The sequence below is a fragment of the Manis pentadactyla genome, chromosome 12 (assembly GCF_030020395.1).
Source record: "Manis pentadactyla isolate mManPen7 chromosome 12, mManPen7.hap1, whole genome shotgun sequence".
Lineage (NCBI taxonomy): Eukaryota > Metazoa > Chordata > Mammalia > Pholidota > Manidae > Manis > Manis pentadactyla.
The window spans coordinates 54594489-54618951 of record NC_080030.1 but is presented as its reverse complement, the minus strand read 5'-3'; the positions used below and the strand labels follow the sequence as shown (position 1 = coordinate 54618951).

The following is a 24463-nucleotide window of genomic DNA, read 5'->3' as shown; positions in this document are numbered from 1 at the left end:
AAAAAGAGGCAGCTCTGGTTGCAAGTTCCAAGTGAGGAGATACTGGTGAGAACATTCCGTATAATCTAACACAATATAAAATATGCTGTACCTCACATAGAAATAAAGATGACTCCTGTTTTATCAAAGACCTAATATATAGGTCAGCCATGATTACATGAACAACTCTGTTATTTTTGTTGTATAAAAAAAGTTTCCTTTGTGTTTAAGAAATTTGTTTATCTCATTCATCCATCTAGGAGCTCCAGACTTCATCCTATTAATATGGGTAGGTTTGTAAAATATAATATTCAGCTCAAAATAAATATATTTACTTCAAATGTGAGATTAAGGAGGTAAAAAATGTAGTGTTCTTCATTGGGATGCTATTTGCAAAACAGACCCTATGAGATACACAATAATCATTCCAGCAACTTGGGGCCTTGAGAAAAATACATGGACTTTTATATTCTTTTATACTCTTCTTTGCCCTCTCTCTTACCATTTTGCTGCCCTGAGGAACAACTTGGATATCAATTGTTCTTTGATTATTTGACTAGGAGACAGATCCTATTTATTACAGCTCAAGAAATTACTGGAAATTTAACATAGTAGTTTATGTAACTTGTCAAAACAAACTAAGATTCTTTAGGATGTATCAAAACAATGTGTCGAGAGTCTTTTTTACTTTTTAGAGTAAATATGACACAGTGGATAGCTTTAGAACAAGCTAACATTACTATGATTCAGGCATATGCAACTGGTACAGTTCAGTGGTACATAAACAACTCGAATGTACTAGAGGCCAGAAACTTAAGTTACAAAATATAGTCAATCTTACAATTAATACAGATAGTTAAGTAAAAACCATTGCTCTCAGAGTCTGCACACTTAAAAAAAAAACAGGAACTTTATACAGTAGTTGAAATTATGCATTTCTACTCAGATTATTAGAGCATATTACAAACACACGTAAGCCTAAAAGATATGGTCACATTTTGGTTTTGTTCCAGTGATGCACAATCACATGAAATGTTACTTCCATTTTGTGTGAAATAAACATTTGGCTGAAGTGCAATAGCTGCTGAGTTAAAAATATTTCCATAAAAATGTTTAGACCAAAATAATCCTAAATATCTTAAGGTTGGTTTAGGATTATTTTGAGAGTCCTTATGAAGAGTCCTTATGAATTATAGAAATAGAAGCAGTTAGAAATTTTCAGTGTATTTTGTCTTTTTTTCAACACGAGTAAACAAATACTGGATTTAAAGTGCAGCTTCCTTCTCTTCTCTCTTGATTCTCCCTCCCCTAAGAAGATCAGTTCTGTATTAATTTTTAGAGTCTCCATGGAAGGTTTGAAGCAAATGGAGTGATAGTCAAGTTTGTTTGTCTCGAAAGTCAGTGATGGCCTTCCACAGTGTGCATAGCATCCCTCCCCTGTTTAAAGACACAAGAACACAGTGAAGAGAACACTTCATTTGAAACACTGCTCTTGAAATAAAAAATTGACTTCTTAGCTTTCAGCTACTCTGATCAGAACATGAAGATCCCAAAATCTTATCAGTCACTATGAATTCTTTTTGTATATATTTTCTCATCATCTCTCTGTGTCTTTCCTTTCCACTCCCACAAACTACCAGGTCTCAAAGCATCATTTTATATTTTTAGCATTTTTCAGAATGTCTTTTATAGAGTTGTGAGTAGGTTATGAATATGTGTGGCCTGAGAGCAAAAACTATTATTAAGAAACTGTATCAGATTATACCAGGTATTTGGATGGGAAATCAGCACCTCTTCCTAATATTTCTAAGTATGACACCATCGTGAACTAAACTAGAGCATGTTTAAAGCAGCTTTAAAATAGCTGCATGGCCTTAGCCTGATACCAAGAAAATTCTTCCAGTTGATTTGCACTTACTAGTATAGAAATAACAGTTATTAGAATGTCCAATAACAGCCTGGTCCAACCAACTCAGTTTACCCTGAGCAACTGAAAACCAGAGAGCTCAGCCCAGGATTGCAGAGCTAGTTAGGGACCCAGACTTCTTGATCTCAGCCCAGTGCTCTTTCCATCATGACAACTAAACAGAAGGAAAAGAGGTACCTTAGTCTCAGGCATTTTAAATCATCACGTGTAACATAGTAGAGAACATCCACTAGTGAATAATCCTCAGCCAGAAACTGTGGAGAAAGTAAAATACACACAACAGTAAGAAGTTTCAGACACCTTTAATAAATAGCAAATTCTACCCATCATGCAAACATTGGCAATAATTAAAAATGAATCTAAAAGGAAATCCACTAAAATCTCCTGGAATTATTAGCAGAAAGTCATCCATATTACAAAATATTATAAAATACCAAGAAATGCATCCATATGACTTACAAATGCATCAAGATTACAAGCAACACAGAATTTCTGAATGGTCTTCTAAGGAATAAATAACATTCACTTGTAATTACCTGTGCTGTTCATAGATAATGTTTGCTTTTAAGAGGTCTAGTACTGTGTAGCTTTATTTTTCTCAAGTGGATAAAAAGTATTGTTGGCAATTTACTGCTTACACTTAATGTCTGAACTTATTTTAGCAGCTAATAAAAGGAACTTCCTCCTAATTACTACAAAATTAGAGCCCTCAATTTAAACTGAAGCTTTTACTTTTAAATCTAAATAAAAAAGAGTAATGACTTAGTTATCAATTATTACTTCTTAATTGTAATGTGAGTCTCAGTTTGAGGGATAAGTATTTGGAAAAGTTGAGTGGATGCATTATTTTCCATAGGCCAGAGAATTGTTTAAATTTACATAGTAGTAACTTGTAAAATGCAGATTTCTAAGGAGATCCTAAATTGTATTTAGTGGTCTTATAAATTATTGAGTCAAGAAGAAAGACATCTTTATTCTTAGCTATTTAAAAAATTTAAATATAAAATTGAATCAGTGTAATATCATATTAAGAGGCCCTTCCTATAAAATAAAAAATATAACATTTTATTGTGTATATATGTATATGCATATATGTAATCTTAAAACATAAATGCTATTCATGATGATTACAAAGTCTATAAGGAGCAGAGAGGAATTAGGTTATTTTAAATGTAATATGGTTTATACAGAAAGTGTTCCTGATGTAAGTTCATTAACTAGATTTTATTAAGTATCAATAAACAGTGGATGGCCAGTGGAATCTAATGATGTCCCAAGAGAAATAAAAAGTTAACAAAAGAGAGAATTAGAACCAGAAAACCCTTTTTTGTTTTAGTTCTGTCTTGATTTTTCTACTTTTCCTTATTTTCATATAAAAAATATAAAGACTCTTAGAGGTCCTGAACCAGAAAGCTTTAAGCTCCTTATTGCTTTTGCACATACTGCACCCCAATCCCTGAATGATTTTCCCCCTTCTCGTCTGCCTTCCCTGACCTAAACATGCATACAGATGGTCCAGTTTATTCCTATATATTTCTTTAAACTTCAGTTCATTCAACACCTTCTTGGAGAACCCTCCCCAACCTCTCTCTCCTCTTTCTCCTAATGCCTGATAACCTTTTCTTCATAGAATTTATCAAGGTATAATCACACTTCTTCCTGTGGGATTATTAGCATCATCTGCCTACCCTAGGCTAAGCCCCAGGGGAACAGGGCTCGGTCTGAGTTGCTCCTCATTAGTGTTTCCCCTGCGCCTAGCACATAACAGGCCCTCAACCTTACAAGATGAAGTGAAAGAGTGTCCCACAGGTAGTTGTATTTACCTGACTTATAGTGTCTTCATCAGCTCCATTTTCTCTTAGCCAGTCAGTAAGTTCAGAACCTTCCATGCTTGTGCCAGGAGAACTGAGGTGACACACAGGCAGTCCAGGGATATCTGCAACAGAATCGGAGCATAAAGAGGGACATTGTCAGCTGCACCTAACAGACATCATCAGAGACTTTCCCAGTCAACAAACATTTATCGGTATTTAAAAGATTTCGCTGTCAGAAAATAATTAATAGAAACAATTGAGACTGGGAGTATAAGTGATAATATAAATAAAACTCTGAAACTGCTGGATCTAATAGTAAATGAAGAGTCAGAAGCAATAATATAATGATATTCCCACCTTACACTTTCACATCAGTTTTACAGTTTCCTAGAATAAACTTGGTGCATAAAGGTACACTGTGTTTTTTTCATGCAACAAAGATGAGCATAATTAGCAGAGAATTACATAATTATAATATCCTCTTTTCCCACTATTTTTAATCATATAAAAAAACTAGAATACACAGAATACAAATACAAAAATGACAAAAAGAGTATTGTTTTATTCTAGTAATCTTAATGCAAAATCTTTAAAAAGGAATAATGATCCAAAAAAAGTGGAGAGCCCTTTTTATCTCAATAATACATAATCTCAGGAAAAGATGACTGTGAATCATCTTATTTTTACTGCACTTATAAGAAATGGTAGTTTGCTACATTTAACAATTGGATATTTTTAAAAAGTGATTCCTGCTTGTAGTTACGGTACTAATGACAGACACTGACTAAGCCATGATATAAAACTGCCTGTTGGCTTTCTCAGCTTTTTGTTGTAGTATTACTTTAAAATGTTCTGCTGTTCACCTATTGGTTGGGACTTAAGCTTCAGGTTTTTAATTTCTTGTTCTTTTTCTTCAATAGCTTGATGGAGAAAAGCTTGCAATTCTTTCTCTTTCTGAATCAATTCTTCCAACAATCTGCAGAATAAAATTATCTTGGTTACAGGATAATAAAGGTGGAGCAGTTAGAGTGACCTTCTAGATAGGACTTCTCAAGCTATAATGGGCACAGATGCCCTTTTGATTTTATTGAAATGCAGATTCTGGTCTGGTAGCTGTGCAGCGAGATTCTGCATTTCTACTGAGCTCTCAAGTGATATTTCTGTGGCTGGACCATAGTCCCCATGTGAGTAACAAGCTCTTGAGGACACTAAGTGCTTCCAGACAAGAATTCAAAACTTCCATCCCCATTTGTCTGCCAAAATCTTCAGAGATGTTGTTCTGACATATATATGGTATTAACAGACTGACATATTCCATGTATGGCCCCTTGTCAAAAAAGCTGATCAATATAGGTAATAGAATAATCAAAGCAGAAAGGTAGCACTTTTTTTAAACTGTGGATATTGTTAGAGAAGTAACTATAGGTGAGGTTGCCTATAGTACCTGGTGCATAGCAAGTACTCAGTAAACGTTAATGGTTATTGCTGGGTTGTTACTATTATTCCTCTCCTTTCTAAGGGGGTGGAGAAGTGAGTAAAAGGACAGCTGTGTTTCTGGTACATTCAGTTCCTAGTTGGCATCTGATGCATTCTTCAAAGAAACAAGAAGAAACTAAGATATCATTTATACATAGTTCTTACCCACGAAAGGTTCACTATGCAACTAAAAGCCAACTGGTAACCTACTCACTGTTTCTAACACTTCTCTGAAAAAACATTCCATGTTATGAAGAGAGGTGCTTGATTTTTTTAAGACTATCTTTGAGTGACTTGAATTCAGAATTACAGTAACTTCAGGTACGTACTTATTCATAAGGTCATCAAGATAAATTGCTGCCAACAGTTCACTCTTAACAAACCTTATTTGTTTTATTTTCTGAGTATGGATAGATTTAACTCAGGACCAGATTCCATTCCAGAAGTATTCTTAAAGTACATGGAGAAATTTTCTAGAATTTAATCTCTGTTTATCTAGACTATATTTTTTCCTGTTTATTTTTAAAAGCCAGAACTTAACTGGAAGCACAGTATTGACAGGCGGTCTCATCTGTCCCAAATCCAGCTCTCAGAATAATTTAGGGACATATCCAGTTCTTCAGTTTTACTTTTACTTTGTCTTCTCTTAGTAGGGAAATCCTTGGACACCAAGACTCTCTGGCAAGGCTCTGCCCTGAGGTCAATTTTTTAACTTGGATGGGTGGGAGTGGGTAATTTCAGAATTTCAAGATAGGGAAATGAGGTAATCGGTCAGCAACTCCTGGGTTAGATTTTAACTATGTCTGCATTATTGTCCTGTATTATTGTCCCAATTCCTTGTGTGAAAAGTATTATTTTCAGAATGTTTTATGGAAGTGTATACTTAAATATAAGTAAAACATACTTTTTAAAGCCATTGTGTTACTTTCTCCACTTAGTATTATTGATAATCTAATAATCAAGAGCTGGATAAACCTGATTTACCCTTAGCAGTGATTACCCTAAATATAAGCTTAAGATTCTAACATGAGGGCTATAACCTTTCCTAAAAACACACTAACATTTCCTCTAACTTCATTTCGCAATATATGTCCTTCTCTGTATCAAGTAATACCCAACTGGAAATTACATGGACTAATATAGACATGACCAACCTCTTATTTCCATTGCTTAGTACTTGTACTAAAGCAACTTTCTTTGAACCATATGTGAAGTGAATGTTGTGCCTAATCTCTTTTTTCTGGGGGTGATAGAAGAGCTGTGGGAGATATTGCTAGAAAAAGAAAAAGGAGGCCAACAATCTTGCAGATTTCACAGATGTAAGTGTAAATATGTAGAGAAAAAGCATAAATGTATGGGCTCCTGGCAAATGCAACTATGTCCTAATGTAATACAGAAATGTGGCAAATCCTAGTTTTCAACAGAGATGTGCAGATGTGGGCAGGCCTTCTGCTAGCTGAAAACCTCAGAAAAGAGAAGCAACAATTTGAAGAAAGTGGCTGGAGAAGGGCAACACTTGGGGACCGCAGGTGGCGTGGAGAAGGCAGGGTAACTCAGATGAGCCAAGGGGAGAAGGAAAAGCCTGCGACTAGGAGAGGCAGGTCCTGTTGACATAAGCCAGGGTATGTAGACAGAAGGGCCGGAGAAGCAAACACACCAGCTCGTTGGTAAATAAAGTAGCTTTACTGTCTATATCGTTCTGATTGGAAGTCATGGGAGAAGGAGGAGTGGGGGTGCTGGACCAAAACAGTAATGAGTGAACTTCCTCCTCGAGAGGTCAGAGAGGGGTATAAAAACAACTCCACCCGGGATTGGGTGACAGAGAGTAAACTGAAGACAAGGAAATAAAGTTAGCACCTGCTGTAATGGATAGAGTGTCAAAATTGGACACTTCTTGAGAAGAGGAGGAAACAAGGGACACCCAGATCTAGACGGATGTCCTGGAAGAGAAAAGACTCAAACTCTTTTCTACTAAGTAGTAAAGATGGCAAGGAAGGAGCTGGGTCTCAGAGGACAAGACTGGGATATAAAGTCAGAAAGCCACTTTCCCTTTACTCAGAAAGATCTGTTGATGCAAATCCGAAGATATATGTGGGTTTACTTAATTATGCAACCAAAACTCATGTTTCTGAATATAGAATGAGCTTTGTGTGACTTGTAGTAAGCTTGTTATTCAAGCTTCACTTTAAAAACTTAAGCTGATGACCAGAAATAAAATGTTTTATCTCCCTGGTGAACAACTAGAATTTTCTACTAGGTTTCTAAATATTTGAACAACTTTTATTGATTCACTCAAAAAAAAATGTTTTCACTGTAAATAAACACAGAGTCATAAAGTCAGTTGCCCACATGTCAACTGCAGCCAGCACAGGAAGCTATAAATCATGGAGTCAGACCTTGAAGCTATAAATCTGAGTCAAGCTCAGAAGGATCTAATTCAAACAGAAAGAAAGACGGCCATGCTAACATCTGTGAAGAACAGGAAATATTCACTATTCATTTAATAACCTGATCATGTAGGTTCTGTGTTACCAAATTCTCAAAGAACAATTAGGCTCCAGCTATGACACAGCATACTCAAAATAAAATACAATCATAAATGTGGTCAAAACATCATCCTTTCAAGGTTCAAAATGCAAAGCTTTCATACCATTAGTTTTATCTTCTCTCGAAAAGAGACCTCCTGAAAGAACTTGATATTCCAAATCATGAGCTTTCAAGAACATGGGCTTTCTGTTCTTTTCCCCTATCTGTCAGAAGGAACACGCTGCTCTGAGTCTGTATCCAACATGGTCTAGGAAATTACAACTAAGTTACCACAAAAATCTCAGTGCACTTGGTAGTAAGGCAGTGATCAAAGAAATGGTTCTGAAGGTGGCTGGAATTGGTAGAAACAGAAAATGTATTTGACAGAAGACACTAAAATAAGTCTCTCTAGTTTTATTAAATCAAGTTTATCCTTTAACAGGAGAAAGGAATCATATTTTGTATTTTCTGTGGACCAAACTTTAAAGCAGACCCCAAACACATGCACTTACATAAAAGTAAGCAAAAAGGAAACCATCCATTTCAGAATAAGACTTACCTATTAGTTTCTATTTTCATCCTTCCAAGCTGTACATTCAGCGATCGGTGAGCGCTCTGGGAATCGTGGGATACCGTGGAACTGAGCGTGCTCACCCCTGAGGTAGCCACAGCATCTTCAATGACAGCAGGAGGTCTTCGGACAGTTTGGTTTGAAGGCTGTTCCTCATGGTCATCTTCTGCATCCAAGTCTTCTTGATCAGCAGTATCACTCTCAGATGCAAGGCTGAAATGTGGCCTCAGTTCTATTAGGCATAATATCAACCACAGTGTTATTAATAAAATATGACTGCTTTAATTTCTTAAGACACGAATGTCATCTCCCCTGCTATCAATAAGACATGTACTCCAAACTGCTTTTCCAAGAGTGTGGATGGATTTCTGTACATGAATTTGGATTCGTTCTTCCAGTGCATTTGCAAAATTCACAGCATGTATAAACTCAGAAGGATCTAATTCAAACAGAAAGAAAGACGGTCATGGTGCACATAAGATCTGTAGGATGAATGCTAAAATTGGAAAGGCAATTATGTAAAAATCTGTTAAGATAGAAAACTTTGTGTATACAAGTAAAATTCATTTTTTAGATTATATAATATCTGGCAACTACCAACTCGCTTAGAAATGGGGAAATTAAAGTATAGAGAAATTACCTACACAAAAGTAAGTACACAGAGTGCTTTTTGCCGAACACATTCCAACTGTAAGGAGATCAAAGGGAAGTGAGTACCACACATGCTTACATTCACTCTAGTAAGACTGCTTTTTGACTTTGGGATTGACTTTTAGTGGTCCTACTCTAACCTACTGAGGAACCACTGAAATTTAGAGTGCAAAAGTTGCAAGACTCTCAACGTACATACACTGTGTAACATGAATTCATATGCATGTCGCTTCAGAACTTGGATGATGTCTTCCCATAGAAAAATATTCTAAATTGTGATTATGTTCTCAAAATGGCCCAGAAAAAAAGGGAATTACATTCATAATTTAAGTGAAATCAGGGCAGCAGAAATACTGGATCTTGAGTCCATATGCTATGGCACATGGAACTTTCGATCCCAGAACCCCCCAAAAACCTGATGAAAGCCATGGAGATTCTTCCTAGAAGTAAAGCACATTCCTACAACATTTCATCTGGATTTCCTGAGGGCTCGCCCACTCCCCGATGCCTGGCCTGAGGACTCCTGAGCAACAGGGGAAGCCCCTGTGTCGGGGAGAGGGCTGCAGGGGAAGTGATGGAGGACCCCGTCCTGCCACTCCAGTGCAGCCCCCATGGCAAGGCCACCAAGGCCAGCTCATGGCCAGATCTCCTCGGTGACCTTTCTTCCCTTACTGTACTGGACCTGTGTATAGGACTGGCCTCTAAATCTCTAGCTGCTGCTCCTTTTCTTCCAAGATTTTTTGTCTACTATCTGTCCCTTAAAAGCTGGAACCTGGAATTCTATCCCACACTTTTGTATATCTCTACTTACAATCCATGGCTGAGCTCATTCAAGCCTGTGAAGGTTAAGTCCTTGTAATGTGTGGATGACAAACTTCATTACTAGTCTTGCTCTTGTCACATTGAATACCTGCTAGATATTCCTGTTGGCAAGGCACTTCAAATTAAACAATCTAAAAAAGAACTCTCAGCAAAAACCAGAGTGCCCTTCATTGTGCCTTTCTTACATAGTCCTGGTTTCCTTTCTCTCTCCTTGTTCACTTTTTTACTTTACATTATGGTAAAAACACATGACAAGATTTAACTTAACATTTCCACCATTTCTAAGTGTGCAGTTCAATAGTGTTTAGTATATTCATGTTGCATTAAACCCATCTCCAGAACGTTTTCATCTTGCAAAATGGAAACTCCATATAACTCCCCATTTTCTCCTCCCCCTGTCTTAGCAGCCACCATTCTACTTTCTGTTTCTCTTATTCGACTATAGAGACCTAATTATAAGTGGAATCATGCAGCATCTGTCTTTTTGAGACTGGCTTATTGCACTTACTATAATATTTTAAGGCTGAAAAATATTCTGTTGTAAGTATACATAGCACATTTTGTTTATCCATTCATCCATCAATGGACACTTGGGCTGATTCCACCTCTTGGCTATTGTGAATAATGCTGCTATGAACTTGACTGTGCAAATATCTCTTTTTTGAGATCCTGCCTTCAATTCTTTTGGATTTATACCCAGAAGAGGAGTTACTGGATCATATGGTGATTCAAGTTATAATTTTTTGAGGAGCCACTATACTGTTTTCTATAGTGGCTGCACCATTTTACAGTCCTACCAATAGTATAGCAGGGTTTCAATTTCTCCACAACTTTGCTCTTTATCTCTCAAGGTTAACCAAACTCCACCTCCACTTTCTGCATTACTCTTTTCTCTTTACAAAGTTCCATTTCCTAATTCATCTATTAGTAGGAGTGACTCACAATCAGGTATTTTATTTTTGTGAACCCAGCACCTAATATAGGGGCTAAGACATATTAACCTTTCAAAAAATGTTGGTAGAATGGAATAGTTGTCCTACTGGGATTTTTGGATTTAGAAGAAAATAATTCAAAAATGTCTTATTTTAAAAATAATTTAATAAAGTATAATTCTAGGTTAAATTAGAACATAAGATTAGGCCTTTTAAAATTTTCTAAAATTATTCTCAAATTTCTTTTACATTCTCTGAACTGAAATATTAAAAACAATTAAAACCTTCTGTTGTCCTGTGGATTATCTCACTTTTGGGAAGGGAAAATTTCTGATATTATCATATTGAAATATCCCCTTATATAACCCTATTATCACTTAAATTATCATAAACTATGACTTTATATGTATGTAAATCACTGAAAAATGCCCTAAAATAATTTGAAGAAAGTAGAAAATGGTAAGCAAATGCAGTATGTCATTAATTTGGTCTTTCATGGTGGCTCCCTGAGTCCACACCAGCCAATTACACATTGTAAAATATGCAAATGAGATAGAGCATCTGGTCTTTGTCCTCAAAGAGATAACCTAAAGGAGAGCTAGGGCAAATATGCACAAGAGCCATAAGAGCATGTACAAAGTTACCATGAAATTATAAGCACAAATTCTTACTGCTAAAAATATCTTAGATGGCCTCAGTTATAGACCTAGCTACATATACGATTCACATGTATGTGTATTAAGAATGCTAAGGGGTAAATCAAGCACATTTGCAATGAGTAAATCTAGTGGTGCTTGACTCATTGATGGATTCATGAAGTCAAGAGAGCCTAAGTAGAGTTCTGGAAGACGAGAAAGCCTTGGATTGGTGGAGAAAGGGTGAAAGGCATTTGAGAGAAGGAAGTTTGAGTGGTGGCCCAGGGCCCTCTGAGGAGAATAGAAAGCAGAGTGGACTGTCAGGAGAGAGCCAAGTGTTAGGAGAAAGGTAAGGACTCAGGGGGCCTGTAATGGGTGAAAGGCATTTAAGCCCATGAGTGGGAAACTTGAGCTGGGGCATGTTTCCAAAACAGCAAGAGTAAACAACAGTATTATTCCCATGTCCCTACTCCCATCCTCCACCTCAACTGGTTCTTGCCCAAGAGGAAAATAACTAGACCAAGCTTCTTTAACACAGGTATAATACCTGATGCCAAAGATCATAGTCCCTGTCAGCACAGTGCACGATACTTGCATTAAGCTCCTCATATGGTGCAGAACGCCGGTCATTTTACATTAATGTAAGCACGAGTATCATGACCGATTCAGCCTAACAGCTGGCAGTAATACCAAGTGTTGTAACAATTTAAAAATGGTTGTTTATATAGAAAGTATGCCTACATTATCAATTCTCTCTGTCAGCACTGACACCACAGACTCCATGCTCAGCATTTCTCCCCCAATCTGGTAACCCACAGCCAGGCTGTGCTTGGGTAGTATCAACAAATATTCAATGTTGCCAATCATCTAAAGGCTGATTCTTGTTGATGAGCAAGAAAATAGCCTGAGAAAAAAACTCTTAAGGGGCTTGCACTGTACTCTCTGTTCTCTGCACACTTTTTGGAAGAAAGAAGTTTGAACCTTTTCTGTTTTGAAATAATTTTAGAATAGCAGAAAAGTTGCAAAAATAGTAGAGAGTTCCTGTATACCCTTCAGCCGCTTGCCCTAAACTTAACATCTGACACAACTTTAGCACTATTTTCTAAACCAGAAAATTAACACTGATACAATACCATGAACTAAACTACAGACCTTATTTGAATTTCACCAGTTTTCCCACTGATGTCCTTTTGCTGAACTGGGATCCCACATTCCACACTGCGGTTGTCATGTCTCCTTAGTCTTTTCCCATCTGTGAGGACACCTTGGCATTTCTTTATCTCCCGTGACCTCCACGCTTTTGAGGAGCACTGGTCAGTCATTCTGTACAACGTCCCTCGTTTTGGGTTCACCAGTGTCTCGTCATGATTAGGCTGAGGCTATACATTTCTGGTGAGACTATCACAAAGGTCATGGCCTTCTCAGAGCATCTTATCAGGAGTCAGACGATATGTCTTATTACTAGAGATCCCTACCTGGACCACTTGGCAAAGGGGTGTCTGCCAGGTTCCTCCACTGTAAAGGCACTGCTTTCCCTTGCTAATTAGTAAACAACTTGTGGGGAGATACTTTGAGACCATTCAAATATCCTGTTCTCATCACTCTTCAGCCTCCTAATTTTAGCAGCCACTGATGGGTCTTGCCTGCAATCATTATTACAATAATCACTAGTATTTGCCTAGTGGTGATTTTCTATTTCCCTTATTACTTCTACATTTATTAATTCGAATTCTACTATAAGAAAAAGCTAGCTCTTCTCCTCTATATCTTTACTTATTCAATTACTTATATCAGTATGAACTCACAGATATTTAATCTATGGGCTATAATCTTTTATTTTATTATCTTATTTTATGGTTCAAATTGTGCTGGCTCAGACTTTGGGGAACCCCTTCAGGTGGTCTCCGGTGTCCTTTCATTAAGCCTCCATCCTTCTGGGGCGCTTCCTTACTCTTGGGCACCACAATGCTCCAGGCTCATCCTGTATTTCCCATGCCCCAGGCCTGGCCAACCTTTTCTCCAAGGGGTTTGAATTCCTCTTATTGGAGAACATTGTTTAGAAACCAAGATCTGGGTCCTCTCAGTAGACATATCTAGGAAATACATGTACTAATGATGGTATACTTATAAATTTGTAGTTTTCTTTAGCATGTCATTCAAAATTTAGTAGATTAATAGTATTTTGTCATCTGAAAGGATTTTTTTTATCAGAGAAATATGAACACAGGCATTTTTAATATAGCTTCTTTGAAGCTTAACTATATAACAAAATCTTTGTGGATATTTGGAAATTTGATGGAGTTCTCGATTGCTTGAAATCCATTCATCTTGTTCATGTATTTCATCATTAATATATTGGTGTACAATGCATATTGTCTTCCCTTACTCTGAGAAGAATACAAAAAATTTTTCTCTGTGTAACTCTCTAAAATTTCCACTTTTTAAAAATGCTATCAAACAGTAATTTTAGTTGTCATCTGAGACTCCTAGTGGCCTCAAAGAAATGAATTTCACAGTGGAAGGACAAATAACTTTCCTGAGCTAGCAAACCCTTTTCATAAAGAATGTGTCTTGTTCCATGCATGGGCTGGGTTAAAGCAGTGCCCATCCGTGGGACCCCCTTGGGAGACGGCATGCCTCTCTGCACTCTCCCTGTAAGTCTCCTTAAACTTGCCAGTGTTTCCCCTACAGTGGGATAATCAGTGTGCTTTTTTAACTTTCTATTTTAGAAGAATTTTAGATTTCTAGAAATGCTGCAGCGAAAATGCAGAGAATTTCCATACACCTTCCACCAGGCTGCCCCAATACATCCTATATAACTATAGTATATTTGTTGAAACTAAGAAATTAACACTGGTACTATACATTAATAAAACTACACACTTCATTCAGATCACAAAAGGTTTTCACTGACACACTTTTTCTATTCCAGAATATAAGCCATTGCATTTAGGTAATCAATTTTTAAAAGGTAGCTTATAAAACATTAGATTAACAAATGATTTATATGCTATTTAAGTTACTTCAAAGCATAATCCCTCTCTCCTTTCCTCATTCTGTCATTTGTAATTTAGGTCACTACTCTGCTTCACCCTTCTATAGTACATTCCCCACCTCCAAGTCTATCCCAATGATAATTCATCTAAATGTAAGTATTGGTTAACTTCCTTAGCACATTACATTAGTATTACATTCCTTACGTTCACTTCCAGCTGGTAGTTGTGTCTCAAAGCCTCTTCACATTTTTTTCTAAATTATGCCAGTTTTCTACCCTAATTTGTTATAATAAGGTGAAACTCATTTACTTTTTGTTTCAACCAATATTTATCAGGTGTCTATTGTTTTCCAGGCACTGTGCTGGACAATATGCTCAGCACAGAATAAAATAAAACAGACACAGTTACCCTCTGGTGAGGGAAACAGTCATTAGACAAGAAAATAAACATAGTTCCAGATTGTGGCAAATGTCAAGAACCACTTCCAAGGACAGAGAATCAAGGGGAGCTCGCTTTAGGTTTCATGGTGGTTCAGGACCCTCTGAGGAGGCATCTTTTACACTGAGACCTGAAGAATGGGGAAGCACATGGCAGGAGGAAAGAGGGGTGGAGTGTGTTCCACATGGAGGAACAGCATGTTCAGGGATATCTGAATTTCTCATTTCTTTCTTACATAAGGAACAAATTATCTTAATTAATGTTTAAGATAAAGTTTGAAGCTGGTGCCCCCAGTCTCAGAGACAAGGTATATGAGAGAAGAGAGGAAATTTCACAATGCAGAAGAGCTGATGGCCACCTAAGAGATTGTGGTACCATTTATAAAGAACCTAAGTTTTAAAATATTTCGTATTAATCTTATTTAAAATTTCTACTTTAGAATGCTTTATAACACACATATAAATTAGTACAATAGAACATGTTTCTAATTTATGTATGCAAATCTGTCACCTGTTTATCTCTCTCTCCCTCCATACAAACATGACCACACACAGGGTGGAAGAGCTCTGCTTAAAATTTTTTATTAATAGGTAGAGTATCAAAATATTTTGGAAGTGTGCCTTAGAGCATGAAGACATCTCTCGCTTACTTCATAAAACCTTGTTTCGTTAACACTACTCCTTTTGTATCTTACTGCAAACGTAGCTGGAATCTGTCTGGACCAATGATGTCCAAATCTGGCTGTGTATCAGAATGACCTGGGAACTGGATGAAAATGAGATTCCTGGATTTTATCCCTAGCAGGTTCTCACTCAGCCTGAATTGGGACTTTCAAACTGTAATTTTGAAGAGCTCCTTACATCTCTCAGTGCAGTGGCAGGCTTGGTGAGGGCACTGCGAAAGGATAATACAGGGATATGAGCAAGTATCTGTATATTGGAATCCATATGCATTTGGGTACCTGTACAGTTTTCTCTTTCTCTTCATATCCAAGTATGCTCTTTAAAGACAAAGAAGCAAGGGTTTCTCACTCCCTGTAAACATTTGGCTTGATGTACCATTGCTCAGACTTTATGAACTCAATAAATATTATTTGGTGACTTTGAAAAGATTTTTTAAAAAGGCTAGTCTAGTCTTAAAAACAGTAAGAAGACACCATAAATAATAAATGAACATTATTCGAAAATATCAAAAGCTAAATATTTGCAAAGTAATTAAATATTTCTGACCTGGAACCAGAATGGTAATGGCTGTCTGCACTGCCTTTCGGATGATACTGTCTAAGGCAAACATCCAGTGTGGCTTGATGTTATGATTCCGAAGAACTTTATTGACCTGGAGAAAGAGAATGACATTCAGTCTACTTTAATTTTTAATCACAAGTAATGTCGCTGCTGCAAGCATCTGGATGACACTATCAACAAAAACACCAGAGAACTTTACCTTGCATTGTGAGTAATGCAAAACTTATGTGACAGGAAGATAAATGAAAAATTTTCATTGCAAATTAAAGTTGGGTGACCCCCATATAAGCAAATGAGATATATTAGTTAAATCAAAGACAGTCTGGTTATGTGGAAAAAAGTTGCTTCTTTGGGACTTAGAACATGCAGCTTCTATCTGTCATGACATCTACAGATTGAATGGTGAAAGCGGTAAAGGAGGAAAGAAAGAGTCCAAGGGGCTTTAAATAAAAAAAAACTCTGTTTTTAAATGTCATGAGTCTGCTGTTTAACACAACCAAGTGCTTCAGCATATTCTCGTGAGTTGGAAAACAGGTTAAGTGGGGCGAAATCAGCATGGATGTGTTCTCTATAGATTTGTTCCAGTGCACACCTTTGTTTTCCTTCCCATAGTTGTTTATGTCTGTAATCAGGGAGATAATCTGCCAAAATATTCCAGAAAGGCTGTTCACATTAAAAGTCCTTGTTGTAAGGGTATCTTTTTTTCTTGTGGCTAGTAATACTTCACACATTTAAATAGATATTGAAATAGATACACACATTACCTTTCTTCCATTTTTCTTTTTTAGAATTGTGCTAAAGCACATATAACATAAAATTTGCTATCTTGGTCATTTTTAAGTGTACGTGTTTACGTGTACAAGTGTTCACGGCATTAAGTACACTCAGTGTTCTGCAACCATCACCACCGTCCATCTCCAGAACTCCTTTCATCTTGAAAAACTGAGACTCAAGAAATGATAACTCCCCTTTGCTCTGTCCTCTCAGCCCCTGACGACCACCACTCTGCTTCCTGTCTCTGTGAATCCGACGACTTTCAGTACCTCACGTAAGCAGAATCATATGGTATTTTTGGGACTGGCTTCTTTCACTTAGTGTAATATGCCAGAACCTCCTTTTTAAACTGTAAATAATATTCCATTGTATGTATAAGCCATATGCATTACCTTTTAAAAAATAACCTTTATCATAAAGCTAAGAGAGGGTTATTTAAAATTTGGGCCAACTTTACTAATTGCTGGTTGACCCAGGTGTCTAAGAAACAAGGCTACATTCCCAGTAGGGCTCTAACCAGACATCCTAGAAGAAGCCAGGGAGAAGGCGACCGAGCTGCAAGCCCAGGCCGAAAGCTGGACTTCGACTTGCTCATTACTGCCCTTGGCTCATCTTCATCAAAACCCGCCTGTTTAGAAGGGAGTCGGCCTGAGGAATTCCTGATAGCAGCTGCTCCCAAGTGAACCACTGCGAAGTACCCACTTATTCTAGGAAATTCTTTCAGAATTAGTTTGTCCTGGGTACCTTCATTTCTTTTTTTTTTTTTTTTTTTTAGATAATTATTCTTTATTGAAGGGTAGTTGACACACAGTATTACATTACATTAGTTTCAGGTGTACAACACAGTGATTCAACATCTATATACATGATAATTCCAAGTACCAGCCATCACCATACCAAGCTGCCACAATATCTTGACTATACTCCCCATGCTATACATTACATCCCGGCCGCTCATTTATTTTACAATTGGAAGTGTGTACTTTTTCTTGGTTGTTGTTGTTAGGGCATCTCTCATATTTATTGATCAAATGGTTGTTAACAACAATAAAATTCTGTATAGGGGAGTCAATGCTCAATGCACAATCATTAATCCACCCCAAGCCTAATTTTCGTCAGTCTCCAATCTTCTGAAGCATAACGAACAAGTTCTTACATGGAGAACAAATTCTTACATAGTGAATAAGTTACATGGTGAACAGTACAAGGGCAGTCATCACAGAAACTTTTGGTTTTGCTCATGCATTATGAACTATAAACAGTCAGTTCAAATATGAATACACATTTGATTTTTATACTTGATTTATATGTGGATACCACATTTCTCTCTTTATTATTTTTAATAAGATGCTGAAGTGGTAGGTAGATACAACATAAAGGTAGAAAACATAGTTTAGTGTTGTAAGAGAGCAAATGTAGATGATCAGGTGTGTGCCTGTAGACCATGTGTTAATCCAAGCTAGACAAGGGCAACAAAACATCCACATATGCAGAAGATTTCTCCCAGAACAGGGGGGGTGAGGCTCTAAGCCTCACCTCTGCCGATCCCCAACTTCCCACCTGATGACCCCCCTGCGACTGTGCCTGTCCTAGGTTGTTCCTCCCTTGAGGAATCTTACCCGTCTCTGGCCAACCAGTCATCCTCCGGGGCCATACAGGGAAATGTCAAGTTGGTAAGTGAGAGAGAAGCCCCACTGTTTGAAATGGCTAGCTCTCTATTTCCCTGCATACTTATGCCCTGCGGCTTCTATGCCCAGCATTTGTCTTGAGGTATCTTTACCACTTGGAGGAGTTATGATACTCGGTAAATTTGATATGAGGCACGAATTCTATTTAAGAATTCGTTGTAATTAGGAAGGAAGAAGAAAAGCTATAGAAGTAGCAGGCGGGAGAAAACATGGGAAGATTGATTATTTCTTTGACATATCTTCTTGTGGAGTAACTTCAGCATGTATATATTTTAAGCTACTACTTATATTGCGCACACACATTAACATAATAGGAGTATAGTTACATAACCAAAGCATACCTGTAATTACCAGCCATCTCCAGTGAAACCAAGAAAACCAGTTAGGCACCCTAGGCATTTGTGAAAACTTATCAATGATATGATGGTTATTATCTAACTGAATTTGAATAGTTTGAGAAAAATCAGACAAATTAAAACAACCCATTCCTGGGCACTGTTCACATCCCATATGTTCTTTTAACAGTAAATAGTCTGTAGTTGTAAGATTTTGGAGCGCTACAATTTGCACTTCTCCCAATTCTTGGTTGAGTTCCAACAGCATAGATCCAGTCAAATTTGTTGTTTATCTTCATTTCTTAAAGGATTTGCCTGCTTATTTGACTAATGTGGGGTCTAACATTTATTAGTAAACTAGAATATTTCTCTGAAGACTCACACACAGAAGATGGAAGAGGGATTCTCTATAGCCATGGCCTGTTCCTCATGGCTCTTCCAAATGGCATATTACGTAGGGCCCATTCTTTGGGTTCATTCCCATATTGGACTGAATGAGCAAGGGTAGGTGTAGGGGTGTGTGTGTGTGTGTGTGTGAGTGAGAGGGCGACCAGGGCCCAAGGCCCAGGATTACAATTAAACTACTTTCAATCTAAATTCTACTGGCCAATTTGTTTTCCCCCCTCTAGGCTGGAAGCCCAATGTGTGGGCAAGTGCAAATTTACTAAATTATTTCATTCAATTTGCAGGTGATTGGGTTTCCCTAATTGCAGTATAATAAGTGTGCCTTTTGCATTAATATCAGTGATAGACTTTGCCAGTTGCTTCCATTTCGCATGACTTGCGATCAAGTGAGGAGTGTTGGCCGGCCTGTGATAGAGGACAAAGACCAAGTGGCTTACGGAGTTTCAGAAAACACTAGTGGCCATTGAAGGTGTATAGTTTGGTTTTAAATCAGAGATCATTTGATGCATCAAATACAGTTGTCTACATAGGAGCAATAGCACATCAGAATTGATTTAATTGGGGGAATTTAAATAAAATTATGCAAAGTGCTCCCATAGTCACACCACAGGCACCGTCAAGAATTCTCATTTCAGTGTTCCACATCTTGTAAGGGTCTTCTGGGAATGGCTTCAGGCTTTTTTAATATAAAATCCCAAAGAAGAAAATAAAATTCTTTTTCTTCAGAATAACACATATGGCTTTGAATCAGCCTTTTGGAAGACTGGCTTTCTCGTTTGTGTTGCATAGCAACTCAATTTGAGAGAGGAATTCTCAACAACCTCTCATTAGAAAATGTGGAACCGATGCCCTGTGCTCTGAAGTATATTGCTGGCTAGAAAATGGTTAATATTTATTAGACAAACATGTTTAAAATGTTCTGTCTGGAAACCAGATAAAAAAAAAAAAAAAGAAAAATTGGTCTCAGCAATGACCCGTCCCATCTGTAAGGTGACATTTCTCTCAATGACCACTAGATGGCAGTTCTCATACAGAATTAGAAAGTGCAAGACAAGTGGGTTCACCTGCCAAAATCACCAAACTAAACAGTGACCCACTACAGAAACTCCTAAGACCAAAGTGCAGCTGTGGGAGATGCCTGTGAGTTTTGATATTTTCCATGGTATTCAGCTTTATGTGTATCTGACTTTGGGGGATACAAAACGCATAAAACAGCAAAGCTAATACTTGCAATCACAGATAAGCAATCATCTCACACTTATCATCCAAAGAGAGTTCATCAAAATTCATAAAGAAAGAAAATATAACAGAACTTGTTTTATCCTATTTTTCTAATTTTAGCTGGGCTTGTGGAAAAACAATGGCAAAATACCATACTTACAGCATCTTGAAAACTAAAGAGCACCATTTGGACTTGACTAATGCCGTGGCTGTCAAAGTCAAGCTCTAACTTCAGCTTTGACAGTGTTGTGGCAATGATTTTTCGATCAGTGGATCTCACAAATTCTCTGAGGCTTGCGATGAGGGTTGTGATGTGCTCCCATTTTAGTTTAGGTTCTTCAGCCCCCTGTGAATAAAAGCCAACAACCTGTCAGGTGACCTGCACTGGGTACATCAGCCTGGACCTGCCACTCCCACAGCTTGTGTGCAGAACTGGGCTTCAAAATGTCCCCTGCTAAGGGAAAAGACCTTATTTGAATTCTATGGCTTCCCTCTCTCCATCAATAAATATATTTATCAGACTGTGGGAGGAAGAACACCTACCCCATATATTGGTCAATAGCCATGATATAAGTCAGATATACCAAGCTTTGCCCAAAGAAGGACAGGCTAAGGTAGTAAGAGTTTTGCTCTCAGAAATTTTAATTGGGAACTAATAAGACTAACAACTAATAGAACTAATAAGACTAATAAGAGCTAATAACTAACAGGCAATAAGCTATAGGATCTCAGCTCAAAGTCTGCTCCAAGAGAGAAGTCATAAAATAAGGGCAAGAGTACGTCCAGTTATAAGGAAAGAAGAGAAACAAAAGAGTTGAGAATGAAAATCCACAGAGGAGAAGCAAAGTGGACAGAAAGAGAAATGGCCAAGATGACCAATAGCGACTGGACCACAGAAAAGATGTGCAAACTCCTGGAACCCGATGTCCCATGGAATCGTGGTGGTTCAGTCTCTGGGAGGCTCAGCCAGGCACTGTAGTCAGAATCCTTTACAAGTTCACCTCCCTCGTTGCTGTGTATGTCTACATATGTACCCCCAGTACATCAGTTGCCCTTAAAGCATGTCAGTTCCTTGCAATTAAAAAGGGCTCACTTCAAACTCTGTCCTTGAAATCTTTCCTTACCAACCAATGAGGCAGTTACTTATAAGAATGGACCAATGGACTATTTTACATATTAAAATGTAATACAATAGTTAAGCAAACTCCCTCTCTCAAGTTGAATTTTTTACCTTGTGCAAGGAACATTGCTGCCTTGAAACATTGCTGCTTCGTTTAACTTTAAGAAACAAGACTTTTATTACGATCATCTCTATCTTAGAAGGCACATTTTGTTGCTGCATCATTAAAATGAAGTTCCTCAGTTGGGCTGTGAAAATTACAATTTCTAGGATTCTATTAAAATGAAAGAAATGCATCATCAAGTTCTCTTTCTATATATATTTTCATTTGAGTGCTCCTCATGTTTGTTTTCATGAGAAAAGATGATATTGAAAAGCTTGAGAGCTGTCATTAAGGGGATATTTTAAAATTAGACTGGGAACAATTATAAACTTTGTTTCTTTTCTTACCATGAATTAAATTACACCCCCAAAGTAAAGATTCACAGACACTATCATAACATGAAAATATGTTCAAGAAGAAAAATGTGAGTTATTCAGAAGCTGGAAGCTTATCATAGTGAAAAATCAGTTATACGTTTGCCAGCAGTTTAAATAGCAAACATATTTTCCACATTAGCTTTGTTTTCGCAACAGAAAAAGCGTGTTGCTTCTGGTTTTCCAATATGTGTGCCACTGTCCTACAAAGGATGCCGTCAAGTCCAGGGAATGTTTTCTGTCTAGGGTATTTCATTCACATACGCAATCATTATTTCTATGCTAACTCTGCCTCCGTGTGCACATGTTACTGTACCTTCTTAAGCGAGCATCTGAGGTAGCCGGGGACCTGAGGTACTTCTGCAAAGGTACTCTCTATTCTTTATCGTTTAAACTTCCTTTAAAATGATAAGTGGATTTCAGAAGGATGTCACAGATCGAAAGGGCTGAAACCTGACCAACATACACATTTTGGGCTTGTTATAAAGGGTAAAGGGTGGGCTGAAATGTAAAGATGTATCTAGAAATACCTAGTTCAATAAAAATAATTATTGCTGTTTGGTTGTAGGAAATGTTAAAGCTATTAGATAACTATTAGCCTGCTCGCTATTTATAACAACAATAATTATAATTACCATCTGTGAAATGCTTTCTATTATTATCTCAATTGCTCATAAACTTGTTATTCCTGATACCAATTATATGAGGTGTAAACTAGCATTTCCTCTATTTTATAGATAAGGAAATTTAGCCTCAGAGAAGTTAAATAACATGTCCAAATCACACAGCCTTTAAGTGGTGGAACCAGGCCTCGAGCAGAGGTAAGATGAGGCTGACCCCATGCACCTAATCATTACATCCTACTGTCCTGATCAGCTGGGAGAGCCAGCAGCATACCTGGGTCAGGCCAGACCTGCTCAACCGCTAGCTCCCCATGTGATGTCACAGGAAAGGATTCACAGCATCCTTTGCAGTGCAATCAGAAGAACCCTCGCTATCACTGGATGATTCTGGAGTGTGGGATCTGACCAGCAGTTTCTGTCCCCATAGGTCCTTCATGAAGGTGTACCACAGCATGCCCTCTGATGGTTGCCTTTAAACTTTTCTTTCCTTTCTCCTGTTATAGAGAGCATTCAAGTCTGCTTAAAAACTAGAAAGTCATAAACACTTGAATAGGATTAACCAACCCAAAATGCAAGGCTTTCAGCACAGTCATGGAAGTGGGCTCTCACGAGGCCCTGTGCTCTCAGCTGAGACAACGACTGATCAAGGCAGTCCTGCCCCCTATGGACCTACAATACGTCAAGAAGACAAAGAAAAACCCCAAACAAGGAGACATTTTTTGCACTGGAAAAACACACACTTTGGGATAGTTACAAGATGTAGGCAGTCCCTGCGTTCTGACCACCTAGAACAGACATCTTCCACACTAGTGTCTGTAGTTCTGAGGACTTCACTCCACAGTGGCTAATTAAGGTTACAAGAGATCACAAGGGTGGGGCCCTAATCCAACAGGACAAGTGTTTTTATAAGAAGAGGAAGAGACAGGAGGGGCACACAGAGATAAAAGGCTGGGTGAGGGCCAAGCCAGACAGCGCCATCCGCAAGCTGAGGAGAGAGACCGCAGAAGAAACCAAACCTGCCAACACCTTTCTCTTGAAACCACAACCTCTAGAACTGTGAGAAATAGATTTCTGTTGTTTAAGCTACTCAGTCTATGGTGTTGCGTGATGGCAGCCCAAGCAAACAAATACACCAGGGAACAGGAGTTTGATCAGCCTTCCATTTTCATACTGTGTGTGGCTTTCTAACATACTATAGAATTTACTTACTAGGGCCTAGCTCCCTCCATCTGAACGCAGGCCCCATCCCAGGGGTTGTCTGATGAACTTGCAGTGTTTCCTAAATGCTCACAGGAGACTAGCAGGTAGCCTTGTGAATTAGAATTAGCAATTAACATGGCTCAATGCACATTTATTGATTGAATGAATAAACAAAGGGTAAAAGAGACTTGTGGGGACTAGCTAGAGCTTCACCAACATGAAAATTTTGCTACTGATTGAAAAAAAAGGTTATGTCCAAAAATGTTGATTCTTCATTAGGGACCTGCCTTTCTTCCCTTCAGGGGTAGGTTTGTTTTACCATGATGGGCACCCATGTCTCCACGTCACTTGTGACAGTTCCAAGAGGATATGACACTATTAAAATATGTAAACTCTGGGAAATGAAGGATCCATGAGAGGTTTTTACCTGAGCCAAAGTTTCCATTAGGTTTCTCACAACCTTGTCTTGGTCTTCCGTCAGGATCCTGTGAAGGGTGGCCCGTCTTTCACTGTCCTTCCTTAGCATAAAGAATCCAGAGTCTTTCTCTTCCGGGGAAGGTGGAGCACTATGATCTTCAAAATTTTCATCTGGAATGCTATAATAATTTA

At 37.9% G+C, this 24463-nt stretch overlaps 1 protein-coding gene across 3 annotated transcripts in view; it reads right to left on the bottom strand.

Annotated features, from left to right (window-relative positions):
- Positions 1–704: 704 nt before the first annotated feature.
- The window catches only part of MAP3K5 (mitogen-activated protein kinase kinase kinase 5), a 192477-nt gene continuing 168718 nt past the window's right edge, over positions 705–24463 (bottom strand). For all 3 annotated transcript variants that reach the window (XM_036903698.2, XM_036903700.2, XM_036903699.2), the window contains 8 exons: positions 24282–24450; positions 20595–20780; positions 15997–16102; positions 8282–8525; positions 4584–4696; positions 3730–3842; positions 2084–2160; positions 705–1416 (listed from right to left, as the gene is read on the bottom strand). In XM_036903698.2, the coding sequence (XP_036759593.2) occupies positions 1356–1416; positions 2084–2160; positions 3730–3842; positions 4584–4696; positions 8282–8525; positions 15997–16102; positions 20595–20780; positions 24282–24450 (1069 nt within the window). In that variant the 3' untranslated portion in view covers positions 705–1355. The remainder of the gene's footprint in view (positions 1417–2083; positions 2161–3729; positions 3843–4583; positions 4697–8281; positions 8526–15996; positions 16103–20594; positions 20781–24281; positions 24451–24463) is intronic.